Source organism: Mytilus trossulus, chromosome 11 (assembly GCF_036588685.1).
Source record: "Mytilus trossulus isolate FHL-02 chromosome 11, PNRI_Mtr1.1.1.hap1, whole genome shotgun sequence".
Lineage (NCBI taxonomy): Eukaryota > Metazoa > Mollusca > Bivalvia > Mytilida > Mytilidae > Mytilus > Mytilus trossulus.
The window spans coordinates 27279278-27292658 of record NC_086383.1 but is presented as its reverse complement, the minus strand read 5'-3'; the positions used below and the strand labels follow the sequence as shown (position 1 = coordinate 27292658).

General features: G+C 31.7%; 1 protein-coding gene across 6 annotated transcripts in view; it reads left to right on the top strand.

Moving 5' to 3' along the window:
- Nucleotides 1-13381, top strand: part of LOC134690941 (regulating synaptic membrane exocytosis protein 1-like) — a 55156-nt gene that overhangs the window by 9713 nt on the left and 32062 nt on the right. For 4 of the 6 annotated variants that reach the window (XM_063551112.1, XM_063551116.1, XM_063551111.1 and 1 more), the window contains exons 3-5: nucleotides 2703-2762; nucleotides 6743-7398; nucleotides 10988-11676. In XM_063551112.1, the coding sequence (XP_063407182.1) occupies nucleotides 2703-2762; nucleotides 6743-7398; nucleotides 10988-11676 (1405 nt within the window). Of the gene's footprint in view, nucleotides 1-2702; nucleotides 2763-6742; nucleotides 7399-10987; nucleotides 11677-12520; nucleotides 12595-13381 lie in introns of all 6 variants that reach the window. The other 2 variants (XM_063551115.1, XM_063551114.1) reach the window with 2 other exon arrangements.

The window sequence follows — 13381 nt, the reverse complement described above, 5'->3', positions numbered from 1 at the left end:
TAGAAGCTAGGAATATTAACATAATTAATAAAATAGTCATTAGGTAAATCAATTTGGGCTTTTGATATTTGTCTTAAAACACAATGAATCAGTAACTGTTATCCTTTCAATTAAATTGAGTCTCAGTAGAGAGTTGCATCATATTAACATGTTACAACAAAACAAAAATAATTAATAAATTGTTGGGTATAAATTTACAGTTAACGAGTAATTATAATAATATTTGTTCTCTCGGTATTTCTCATCAATTAATTATTTACAAAAAATGAATAAAATATTCACCGTTTGTTTATTGGAAAATATGTAATCTGTTAGCTAATATTTCCAATTTCAATTTCTTTGTCAAGGTATAATAATGCTTGTGTGAAAAATGTAAAAAAAACAAAAATTCTAACTTCAGTTGTAATATATTTGCCATATATATGCATGGTTGGAAAATGTAAAATTTCAGCATGACTGGAGCGTCCTCCCCCTTAGGTCCGTCAGCAGGCCCCCTTATGAAAAGTTCTTGATCTGCCACTGTAAAATCAAAGGGAAACTTATATAATATATGTATACAATGATAATATAATCATAAACATTTTAGATGAAAGAATACAATACTTTTATGTTTTATTTCAATTATTGTGATCTGATATTTTTTTTTAAACAAAATTCCCAGACAACTTATTTTAAAATGTTTTAAAAACAATCAAAACTTGGTTCAAAAATGTCAAATGGTTTATTCCTCTGCCTTTTAAATTAATTTTGTTCTTTTATGAACGTCTGTCCTTCTACGGTACATGAGACAGCTCCCGTGGGAGTCTGCATGAGTTTTTATATTGTATACATATTGCTTTTAATTCAAAACTAGGTCGTTTGTCTTCAACGTTTTTTTTCAGTAAAAGTCTCCTTTTAATGTAATGTGATCTTGCATGACAAGCGATGAAAAATGCATGAGTTTAGCCTCATGGGAGAGATGTCAACTCTCATAAATTGTTTCAGTTTTAATATCCAGTGCATTCAACACGTAATAATGATATGACTTGCAATTTACCCAGAGATCAAATTTTATATGATGATGAATGAGTGTGAAACAATTATTTATTCTATTTGCCAATTTGCCTTTTCAGAATCTAGCGCACTATGGGTCATCTCATTGTTAATACATCAAAATAAAATAAGGCTACTTCATTGGTTTAATTTCTATTGTTTATCACGTTTTCAACCAATCACAACATTTTGGTGAACACTTATGGAAATATTACCCAGAATGCATTAGATTCTGTAAGGCCTGAATAACTGATTTGATTCTTTTATTACACACTTTTAACGCAAGTTGTTCCCTTTTGCCAATTGTAGACTAGTTCTGAACTGGACAAAATTTGCTGCTGTTCATTCATAGCATGTTTAAGTTGAAAGAGATATATTGTATAAGCAATAAAATCAAGGTTTATGAAAAATGGGTATTAGTATCAAACTTTTAAAGATTAAAAATGTAATCAAATGATTTGAAAAAATTTAAGATTACACATGTGATTCAGAGATGAATTAATAAGCTCCTTTAGCAAACTCTTAATTGTCAATTAAACTTTATGTGTCTCCTTAGGGAAACAACTTGTACAAATGGATCTAAACTTACAAGGTCGGATGAATTCTGGAATTTGCAAATAGACAATTGACTATTTTGATATTATTGACTTTTGACTCAGGATTATATAAATTTTCTACCTTAGTTACTTAATATCTGGTAGGGACATCATAGTTCTTGGTCCTGTAAGAACAACCAAAAGAAGTAAAAACGTACATATAATCTTCAATTTTTGGGAAAAGGTTACTGTTTATGCCCCACCTACAATAGTAGAGGGCATTATGTTTTCTGGTCTGTGCCTCCGTTCGTTCGTCCGTTCGTTCATCCGTTTGTTCGCCCCGCTTCAGGTTAAAGTTTTTGGTCGAGGTAGTTTTTGATGAAGTTGAAGCCCAATCAATTTGAAACTTAGTAAAAAACATGTACGCATGTTCCCTATGATATGATCTTTCTAATTTTAATGTCAAATTAAAGTATCGACCCCAATTTCATGGTCCACTGAACAAAGAAAAAGATAGTCTGAAGTTTAAGGTTAAAGTTTTTGGTCAAGGTAGTTTTTGATGAAGTTGAAGTCCAATCAACTTGAAACTTAGTACACATGTTAACTATGATATGATCTTACTAATTTTAATGCCAAATTAAAGTATTGACCCCAATTTCAGGGTCCAGTGAACATGTAAAATGAAAGTGCGAGTGGGGCATCCTTGTACTATGGACACATTCTTGTTTCTGATGAGTTTGTTGTGAATAGATAAAAAAAAATCATCAATATACCAAATTTTATCCCTTGATTTAACTTTTCAAATTTTTGAAGTTCTCCTTTGAATCATATTTGTTTACTATATAATTCTAATTTCATCTGGAATTTGAAAATAACTTTGGGAAAGGTCTTACAAAAGGAATATTTTAACCCATTATTTTTCAGGCTGTATCAAAGCTGATTTTGATAATAAATTTAAGAGTATTGAAGAAGAATAGAACACAGAATTTATTTTAGCATTTTGTTTCTTATGTACACATTCCTACAACTTTTACCTTATATATGTATATATGCTTACCAAATGTTATTATATATATGTATGTGTTGGTGTTGGTCTTATTTTTCCTTCTTTCTTCTTTCTATCTGGACATGTAGCCGACCAAACCTGGAATGGAAGAACCTAAACCGGTACAAAGCTCATCTACTACTGCTAGTGTAAGTTTTTCCCTAGATATGCATGAGTTATCTCCCATTGCATGGTGACAGAGTTATCTCCCATTGATGACAGAGGTGATATGCATGAGTTATCTCCCATTGATGTCAGAGTTTTGCCCCTATATTTACCTCAATTATAATGCCTCAGTTTATAAGAAAAATTGACAGTTTCATTCTAATATGAATGTGTTAACAAATTCTGAATAGAGTGTTGCACAAATGACAAAAAAGATATTTGGACACTTTTACTTGCAAAGTCAGTCTGCTACAAATCTGTAAAAAGAAAAAAAGAAAACAATTTGACAGTTGCATTACAATTGAGATAAAAATAGGTTGCATGATGGGTACAAAAATTTGTTTAGAAGTTGTTTTGATGTACTTTAGTCACTTCTAACATGGCATTATTGTTATGCTACTGTAAATTCAGAAACTAATGCAAGGTTTTTATTATTGCGAAAAAATGCAACAGAGTTGTAAACCCAATAATTTAACTGAGAATGCATTTTGAAATATTTTATATGAATTAAAGTTTATAAGCAGGATTTTTCTCAAAATTTAAATATTTAAATTGCATTCAAGTCTAAAATGACAAAATCATAATAATTAATGCACGCAATAATTTCTGAATTTACATTATACTAAATATCAATAAAAACTTTTAAAATCAGAATTTTTTGCAATGCATTTATAATCATCTGACAATCACTGGCTGGCTCATAATTCTGGTGCAAAATTGTAACGGGATAAAATAAAAAAAAATAAAAAATGATATGAAAAACTGATACCATTATTGATATGCAGTATTTAGTGAAATGTAAACTTTAAATTAATCTTGCTCTTCTTGTCTATTGTTTAGTAATTGAATTGATAAATGCAGGTAAAAGATTCTGAATGTTGTACATACAATATTGGTGCCTGATAAAAGACCCTTCAATTTTATCTAGACATATCCAATATGTTTAGTGTAAGGTAACAAATTTTAATTTGTTGAATAAATCATAAAGTATATGAAAATGTGTCATGAATATCATGTGGGTTGGTAACTATCATCAAATTTATTTTTATGCCCCACCTACGATAGTCCCAAGTCAAGGAGCCTCTGGCCTTTGTTAGTCTTGTATGATTTGTAATTTTAGTTTCTTGTGTATAATTAGGAGTATATTATTACGTTCATTATTACTGTACTAGTATACATATTTTTTAAGGGGCCAGCTGAAGGACACCTACGGTTGCAGGAGTTTCTCGCTACATTGAAGACCAATTGGTGGCCTTCGGCTGTTGTCTGCTCTATGGTCGGGTTGTTGACTCATTCCCCATTTCCTTTCTCAATTTTAACTGTACGGCCTTCAACAATACAACTTATACTCTTCCTATACCCACCAAATCCACAATTGTATGGCCTTCAACAATACAGCTTATATTCTTCCTATACCCACCAAATCAACAAACATTGATATCCAACAAATGATACTGAATCCTCAAAACGTAGAATTTTTCAAAACATTATTAATTGCACTGGTCTCTTATTTTTTGACAATATGATAACCTCTTGGAAGGGATGTATCTGGGTCTTAAAGGGGTGGGAATATATAGCAAATATATAGAGTTCTCAAAATGTGTTTTTAAACTGTAATTTAAGATATAAGAAGGTGTGGTATGATTGTCCTGTCCTTATTATGAGACAAATCTCCATCCAACTGCTTATTAAAACTATGTGGTCATTTTTCCCTAAAATTTAAAAGTTGAAAAGTAAGATGGTGGATTTTATTATGGAAAGAAAGAGGTTTTAATCAAAATCCTGTTGATAGTCTATCAAAGTTGTTAAATATTTATTATTTAAAGAAAAATATTGTATGATATATTTAATGAATTTTTCTGAAACCTACATAATACATTTCTTAAGTAACACAAAATCGATAGTGATGCCTTGTTTATTCTTGCACATGCGATTTTTGTACCTAAAATGGGCACACCATCAATGACCATATATATATATATATTTTTTTTCGATTTGGGACTGTCCCAAAAGCAGGTTACATCTTTATAGCTCATTAATTTCACATGTAGACACTTAGTTTAGATAAGAAACATACCATCTACCATACTCATAAAAGTTATAATTACTGGAATTCTTATACAACCCAATCAATAACTTACCTCCCTTAGTTACACAACTTCAACAATTACCGCTCCCTAGAGTTCACAACAGGGTCAAGATTGGGTATAGAAAATATTAAATATGATAATCTAGCATACAAACAGACAGCAAATTATAGAATTTTATGTCTCCCAAGGGAGATAATAACAAAAGTATTCATTAAACCTTCATCTGAACATGATGCAGATGATTTGGACCATCTCAAAGGTTAATTTGAGTATTGATTTATAGGCGGGAAGATTATGTAATGTCTGAAGTATAACGCTTTTCCAGTATTTGTAGACACTTTAGTAATTCGTTAATATATATGTATTGTTATGTTGAATTGAATGAAATATTTTGCCTATCGAATTCCAGAACTTTCCAAGAGTATAGAAATGTATGGCTGACGTTTAGAACTTAAATAGTCCCTTGCAACATTATTTTTGGAAAGGATATGTTAATTTGAGTATCTGTCCATCTGTCCATGTGTTAAACAAATTGATTGATTTCATAATTATCATCATCATTATTTGTCAATAGCTTGGCTTTTGGTTATGCAATAACCTATCTAATCAAATTTTGAAGTCAGAGGTTAAATATGGTCAGTTTCTTAGATACTTATATTATAGAGGGGGGATAGGACTTTTATCAGGACTCAGGATTGGGTGTATTTAAGCCTCAGGTTTCGAGATCGAATCTAGGAATTCTTTTTTCGAAATTTTGGAATTTCTTATTTTGAAGCCTGGGATTTCAGGATCAAGACACCTTCTACCCCCTCACTAGTAAGTCCTATAAGACTTTTTAAGTCCATATAATAAATTTGCATCCAACTTTTTTTTATCATTTTTTTTTACACGAAATACTGAACAATCAGATTTTTTTTTTAATAAAACCATCAATGATTTGTCAATGCTGAATCAGGAGGTTATTGGTAATAAAAATATCTGATAAATAATAGGTTAAAATTAATGCAAACAATACATAAAGTTTTATATTATAGTACTTAGAAACTACAAGCAATTTGTCAACTTGATAATTATTAAATGTAATTTGCACAGTATACGTCTGTCTGGTACATGAAACGGCCTTGACTCCGTTTATATACATAATTGATAATGTTAATTAAGTTCATGTAATACTTATAGTAATTTAAGATGTCAATTTATCTTAAAGATTTTGAACAGAAATTTAATTGTGATCAGTAATTAAGCGGGGGAAACATTTCAGTGTGTGCTTAAAGAGTGTTTTGTTAATCTCAATGATAAATGTGAAAGTTACGAAATTTGTTTCCAGTAATTTGTAAATTTCATGTCATGAAATGTAGATCTAGGGTAATTTGATCTCCCTGAAGATGTTAAGAAGGTGGAAACGTTTGTTAATGAGTAGATAAGGTGTATTACAATTCTGAGAAACAGTAAAATCGTGAAATAGTTTACTCTTGGGTCTAACACAATAAATAATGCTCTGTTTTTTGTTTCATTAAAAGTTTTGGCCTATTTTATAGTAGTAGATCGACCTATGCAAGTTGATAGGTTAAATGCCATGATTTGATTTTTTAACTTTACATCTGCAGAAATGGAGAATGAACCTGAATATATTTCTAAAATAGTGACGAGAACTTGTAATTATGTTATTTGATAAGTGATTGACAATTTAATTGTTAAATGGAATATCATAAATGTTCAATTAAAAGGTTTGTTTGAAATTATTTCTGATAGTTATTTTGATTGCATGCACATCTGTGTTGGTGTTGTATTTTATTAATTTGTAAAGTCTCTACAGGCAATGACAGGAATGTTATTTGAACTAAAGGTTTATAACAATCTGTTTTATTTTGTAGCATGTCTGGGCTTGTAATATGTGTAAGAAAAAGCAAGAGATTTTGGCTAAAACAGGTCAATGGTATCACGGTGAAATGGCAAAACCAGTGCAATTTGATGTAGAAACTCCGTCAGGCAGTGAAACAGTCTCAATCAAAACTGACGTTAGCCCGCCTAACGAAAAACGAGCAAAAATGCATGAAAAATACTCTGACAGTGGACAAAGTTCAGAAAAGGAAAACATTGATAAGCGACCTATTTCTCGGACAGGAAGTCAACATAGGGATAAGTTTAACCGCCAGTATTCATTAGATGCTCAACAAAAAAGTCATAGTGAATCAAAAGAGAGACTAAGTGAAAGAACCAATCCAGGAATGGATAAGGATAAGTTACGAGAAAGAGGTCAAATTCCTGAACGTCAAGGTCGAGGTCGTGACCGTTCACCAGCTGCTCCTAGACATCATAGCGAATCGAGATTATCAGAAACTGATAGGAGATATATGCAAGAAAATAGGCATGGTGATCGTTATGGGTCTTCTCAAAGTAGATCTCGTGAGGCATCAACAGGTCGAGGGTCAACTGATGAATTAAAACATTTCGACAAGAAAGATAGTCATAGATCTGGGGATGAAAGGGATAGTCGAAGAGACACGTCACATGACAAATCTCGTCTCAGGTATGTCTGAAATTTCCAAAATTTCCAAATTTCATTATGGTTTGATTCCACATTTCCATGGTAACTTTGTTAAAAGTGAAATTTGTTTTTACTTTCTGAAAACCTGGTACCTTAATTAGTCTAGTTATGACAAATTTTAGTATATATATATGTATTATAACTTTAAAATTCGCAATAACACCTAAGCCAAATAAGGGCCTTATTGTCCCTACTCCTTTGCCCTAGCTTCTGTCTCTGAGCTTCTTTGCATTCAATGGAATGAACTAGGTCAAATGTAGGTATTATACATCATGTACATCAATCACAATACAGGGTTCTGGCTAAGGAGAGTCCATGAGTCCTGGACTCACCATTTTCAAAACTTGTGAGTCCACAGATGCATCAAGATTGAAATATTTTGTATAAACTGAACACAGTTAAAGGCAAATATCATCATTTTATAGCAAAAGTTTAAAAGTGATCTGAATTTAATGTCATTTCATTGCTCTGTTAGGCCATGGAGACTAAAATATTACATTATATTGCAATAAAATATCTTCTTCTGGATTCACCATGGCCAAAAATTATGAGTCCCTGAACTGGCCTTCAAAAATCCTTAGCGAGAACCCTGCACAATATATAATCGACATTTAATGTTTCCAATTGAGGAATTTGACTGTTTAAATGAATGAAACTACATGTATTACACTTCATACCAAAAACCTAGATTTGCAATAATTTGACATAAATCCAAATACTCTACCTTGAAATGAATTATATAAAGAGGCTATATTAAACCATTATTGATTATTCAGAATCTTTTTTGTAGTTGTGATAAATTTGTTTAAATCTAATGAATCAATGTTGGATTTATAAGTTTCTCAATATATTGGATACATAAAGCTCTACTCCTACACTTGATTGTGTAAATAGTAATGATTTTATTTTGTTTGTTTTATTATTATACCGTCGGCAGGTAGTAGTAAACAATAAAATTAAGAATGGAAATGGGGAATGTGTTAAAGAGAAAACAACCTGACCAAAAAGCAGAAACAGCCAAAGGCCACCATTGGGTCTTCAACACAGCGAGAAAGTACCACACCCAGAGACGTGCTTCAGCATAGAAAAACATAGAAATATGATAAATTCATGTTTCAGATTCTTATTTTGATTTGAACAGCAACCGGCTTATTATATATTTCATTTTAATTTTTTCGACCTTCAAATAACTAACAATACGTACATTATCATTGATTATCAAAGCTTGACATAGTGACCTAGTATCACATGTTCGTTGTTATTAATCATTACATAGTAAGTGATATGTTTTCCCACTTTTTTTCACTATTTATTAATTAGTTAAATTATATGATGTCACAAAGCAGAGGCTAATTTGTATTGCAAATGTCAATAGCTAGGTCATTCGGCTAAACAATCAGGTCAGTCTTAGACATGCTAGAGCAACGTTTGGAATAGGAATTAATTAATCATGTTGATACTCTGCAATCATGATAATGAAAGACAAATGCAATGTATGTAGCTTATTAGGTGGGGCATTCAAATTTCTCATGCAAAATTTAAAAACGAAATAGTTTAATATGTACTAGTTACCTATCAGATGTTTTTTTTAATTTGTTTCCCTTGACTTTATTTATAATATACATGATATATTATGAAATAAGAATTGGTTGCAGGGAAATAATATCATTATAAAACATGAATTTCGCTGATATGTAACAGTTTTACAAATTCCCTGAAGTCAATATTTGAAAAATACCTGACATTAAATTAAATCATAATTTTTTATGCCCCACCTACAATAATAGTAGAGGGACGTAATGTTTTCTGGACTGTCACATGTCCATTTGTCTGTTCATTTGTCCTTCTGTCTGTCCAGCTTCAGCTTTTGGTCAAGGTAGTTTTTGATGAAGTTGAAGAAGTTGAAGTGAAATCAACATGAAACTAAGTACACATGTTCCCTATGATATGATCTTTCTAATTTAAATGCCACTTTTTTAATTATTTTTTTGACCCCAATTTCTTGGTCCACTGATTATAGAAAATGATAGTGCAAATGGGGAATCTGTGTACTTTGGACACATTCTTGTTTTGGATTACGGTATTTTGTTAGTATATACAGTCCGCCAAAAGTTAAGCACCACCAAAATATAACTGGCAATATTTTTTTAACTATTGCGAAAAAATATTAATGTTTGGTGTTATGAATTACCTTCAACATACACTAAGAAAATCAATTACGACCAAAAAGATTGAACTCTGATACAGCAATCAAGCAACCTCTTATCAAATGTCATCTGGGCGTTTACAAATACACAGTTTCTCCAGGTGGTCGTGTAAGTGTTCTTGCATTGGTCAGTTGACTTCTCAGAGGCAACTGAAGAGCAAGTCTTGGTGTATAGAGACCGGAAGGCACTCCACCGTCAGGTTTTAATGGGATAATGACTATCTATGCTTGAACATAAGAAGCTGACAAAACACTCATTGTTCAGATGGTAGTCAGTTTCTTTTACTGCCAGTAGACGCCAAAATACGAATTTCGCGGGGAAACAAAACGGCCTATGACCAAAAACAATGTTTGCACAAGGACTGCATTCAGTGCTGGAGGTGTTCCAGTACGGGGTTGCTTCTTATACCGTTATAAGCTGGGTATGCATGTTCTGCAGGTTAGCATAAACGGACAGACAAACAGAGATTTGAAGCCTTTAAACATTGTAGTCCCTCATTTTGATAATCCCCAACTTGCGTCTACATTGCCAAGACTCGTGTACATGGACAACAACGCTAGAACACACAGAGCAAGGATTTTCAACCGAGTCCAAAGAGCAACAAGCCATTTTCACTATTTTTAGCCGTCCATGTCCCCATACATAAACCCTATCAAACATGTCTGAGATGCCATTAGTGGAAATCTCAATCACAGAGATCCACCTTCACAATATTTTGTCGATTTAAAAGTGGTATTTGTTATTTAATGCAACAGATTTCCTAAACTAAAGCTTGAAGGCTTATACCGAGAATGAAACGTCGTGTTTTGAAACTCTACCGGAAGTGAGGTTGTTATGCATGCTATTGACTCAAACGTTGTCATTAAAATTGCCAAACATACCAAAGCTTATGTGTAGAAAGTTTTAATAATATTGGGTGATCATTTTTTGTAAAAAAATAAAATCAAAGTGAAACTTAAATTCTGTTTCTGAATTCAGTAATTTGCACTATTTCTATGAACGGAAAACCTACATGCATAGAACCTTCATAAGTGACTAAAATTATATTTCTGGTTTGTTTATGGTATACATTAGCAATATTGCTATATGATTGTTTTATTTTTTTCGTGGAAAAATTGATTTTTTAAATTTGAAAAAAAACCTGTGCAATAAAAACAGGTGGTGCTTAACTTTTGGCGGACTGTATAGTAAAAAAATATTTTCTTGCTGAAAACATATAAAAGAATATCAAATTAAGAACCATTGTCTTACTTTATGTTAAGGAGCAGTTGCAGACGACATTAGATGATGGCTAATACTAAAAAAATATCTTTTTAACAAAATCAAAATTTTGTAATAATTATATTTACACTTTATCTTTTCAGAGGCAACAATGAGGAAAGTATGTCTGGTAGATCTTCTAGAGAGGGCCGTCCAAGCAGAGATGACCATTATAAACATACCACAAATTCTTACCAAGAGTCAAACCAAGACTATGCACAAAACAAATGGGGAGAATCTCAAAATAAACAACACATGCCTTCACATCATAGGGACAATGTCCAAACAGGAAAAAGTGAAAGACACCCTAGTGGTCGACATCCACGGGATCGGCTGCCAAGTGCTGGAAAAGATAGACGATCCCCAACTCCGAGTGATCGGAGAAAAGACGATATTTATGATCAACGTGTGTCTTCTTCTTCTCAAAGTCTTTCTTCCAAACACCATAATATACGTATTGAAAGAACTAGTGACTCCCCTTCATTAATGGAAAACAATAATGAAAATGTACGTTACAGTTACGACAAACAACACTTAGATCCAAGTACTGCTGCTACTGGCAGAAACTCTCAAAACAAACGTAGTCGCAAACTGGAAACTATGTTAAGGAATGATTCATTAAGTTCGGATCCCTCAGACACTTCACGACCACCTCCACCGAAACCTCATAAAAATAAACGAGGTAAAAAGACTCGTCAACATTCCCTTAGTAGCTCTGATGATGAGATCCGATCAACTCCAGAATGTTCTAGTGGTGAAGAACAAGAAAGTGAAAGTATAATAAGTGAGAAAGGTATTGATATTATTACTTAAGTTAAGTTATCTCCCCTTAATGGAACTCTCTAAGTGCATTTATTGATATAACTGAGGTTTTGTAAACTCCCCTTTGTTCTAGTGAAGAGGAACAAGAAAGTGAAAGTATAATAAGTGAAAAAGGTATTGATATTATTACTAAAGTTAAGTTATCTCCCTTAATGGAACTCTTTAACTGCATTTATTAATACTTATGTTTTTTAACCTCCCCTTGTTGAAATTCTCTAACTGCAAACAAGAATTGGACCATTCACTAGCTATTTAGAAATCTTTCAATGTCTTTTAAGGTCAATTACGGAAAGTTAAGTAACCATTTTTATCAATATTCATGATAATGCTTTGGGAAAAATATATAAGTTTAGAGTTTGGATCAGCAAATTGTATTGCTTCTAAGATTATAGAGATTGACTTTGTATCAAAGGATAAAATAAGAAGAATAGGGTCACTTTTTTGCCACGTAAAACTCATATTATCATGATCACGGTTTCAGTGAATACTAATTTTATTGTGAGCTGTTTGATATTTGACCTAATTAAATGAAGGCAGTGACAATTAGGCACTCGATCAGTAACAAAAAAAACCCCAACAATATGCGGTATTGCATTTGAAAATTTGAAAATTAAGACAAGCCCCAACATCCCATATTATTTTCCTAATTTGTATTTAAAAAAGCTGAAACAAAAATGTTTTCTAATTAAGCCTTAGTTCATCATGTTCATGTTGTTAGGCTTTAGAATCAGTCGTATCCATCATAAGATGGACAGTTCTATACTTCTTTGACTTATACATGTATGTGATATGACAAAATGAATAATATATATTAGGAGAGTATGATATGGGCGATGAACGATGGAGAAAAGACGAAATTCTTGCTGCTAAAATCAAAAAGTTTCTGTCGGTGAGTCAGACAGCATGTGTTACTATATGGTAACAAAAGACCCTTGAATTTTAACCTTTTACATGAGATTTATTTACCAAGCTGTTTGGTTTTCCAAATAAGCAGGACAATTTGTTTCTTAAATTTAATTTGCAAATAGCTATATATATAGACACAGTTCAGTTGTGAAATATAATGTTCTTAAGGAAAATTTTGACATGCAAAATGTTTTCTCCAATTTTTTATCAACAAAAAATGCTACTAAAAATTTGGGGGACAAAACTGTCATTATTTTGGTTCATTATAATTTTGTGAAAAAATAAACATGGTAACAGTCAAATGGTCAAATGACCATGGAAAATGAATGGCACGTCATTTGACTTCCAAAATTAGAATAATGGCTTTATTTAATTGCGCTTTTGACAGTTTGTGTTTTGCCACAGATCCCAAAACTTTAAATTAAAATGATTACAAATCAAAGAAAACATATAACAGTTTGACTCATCATTCAATTTCAACTGTGAATATATATATGTAAAAACTGGTGGAATATGAAAAAAAAATCAGTTTTGATTCCACACTTAATAATTTCATCACCATGTCTTTTATTTGTCACAATCCAAACAGTGTGACAGATATATATCTTGAGTAAAAGGTTAAAAATCAGGTCATGCTGGGTGAATGTCAGTATATATATATATTAAAAGTGTCTTGGGTTTTGCTTCATTGTTATAGACAATTTTTTATTTGCATAGATTTTTTTTTTAATGTATTGTACATATAACGTGTATAATAATATAATAATCAT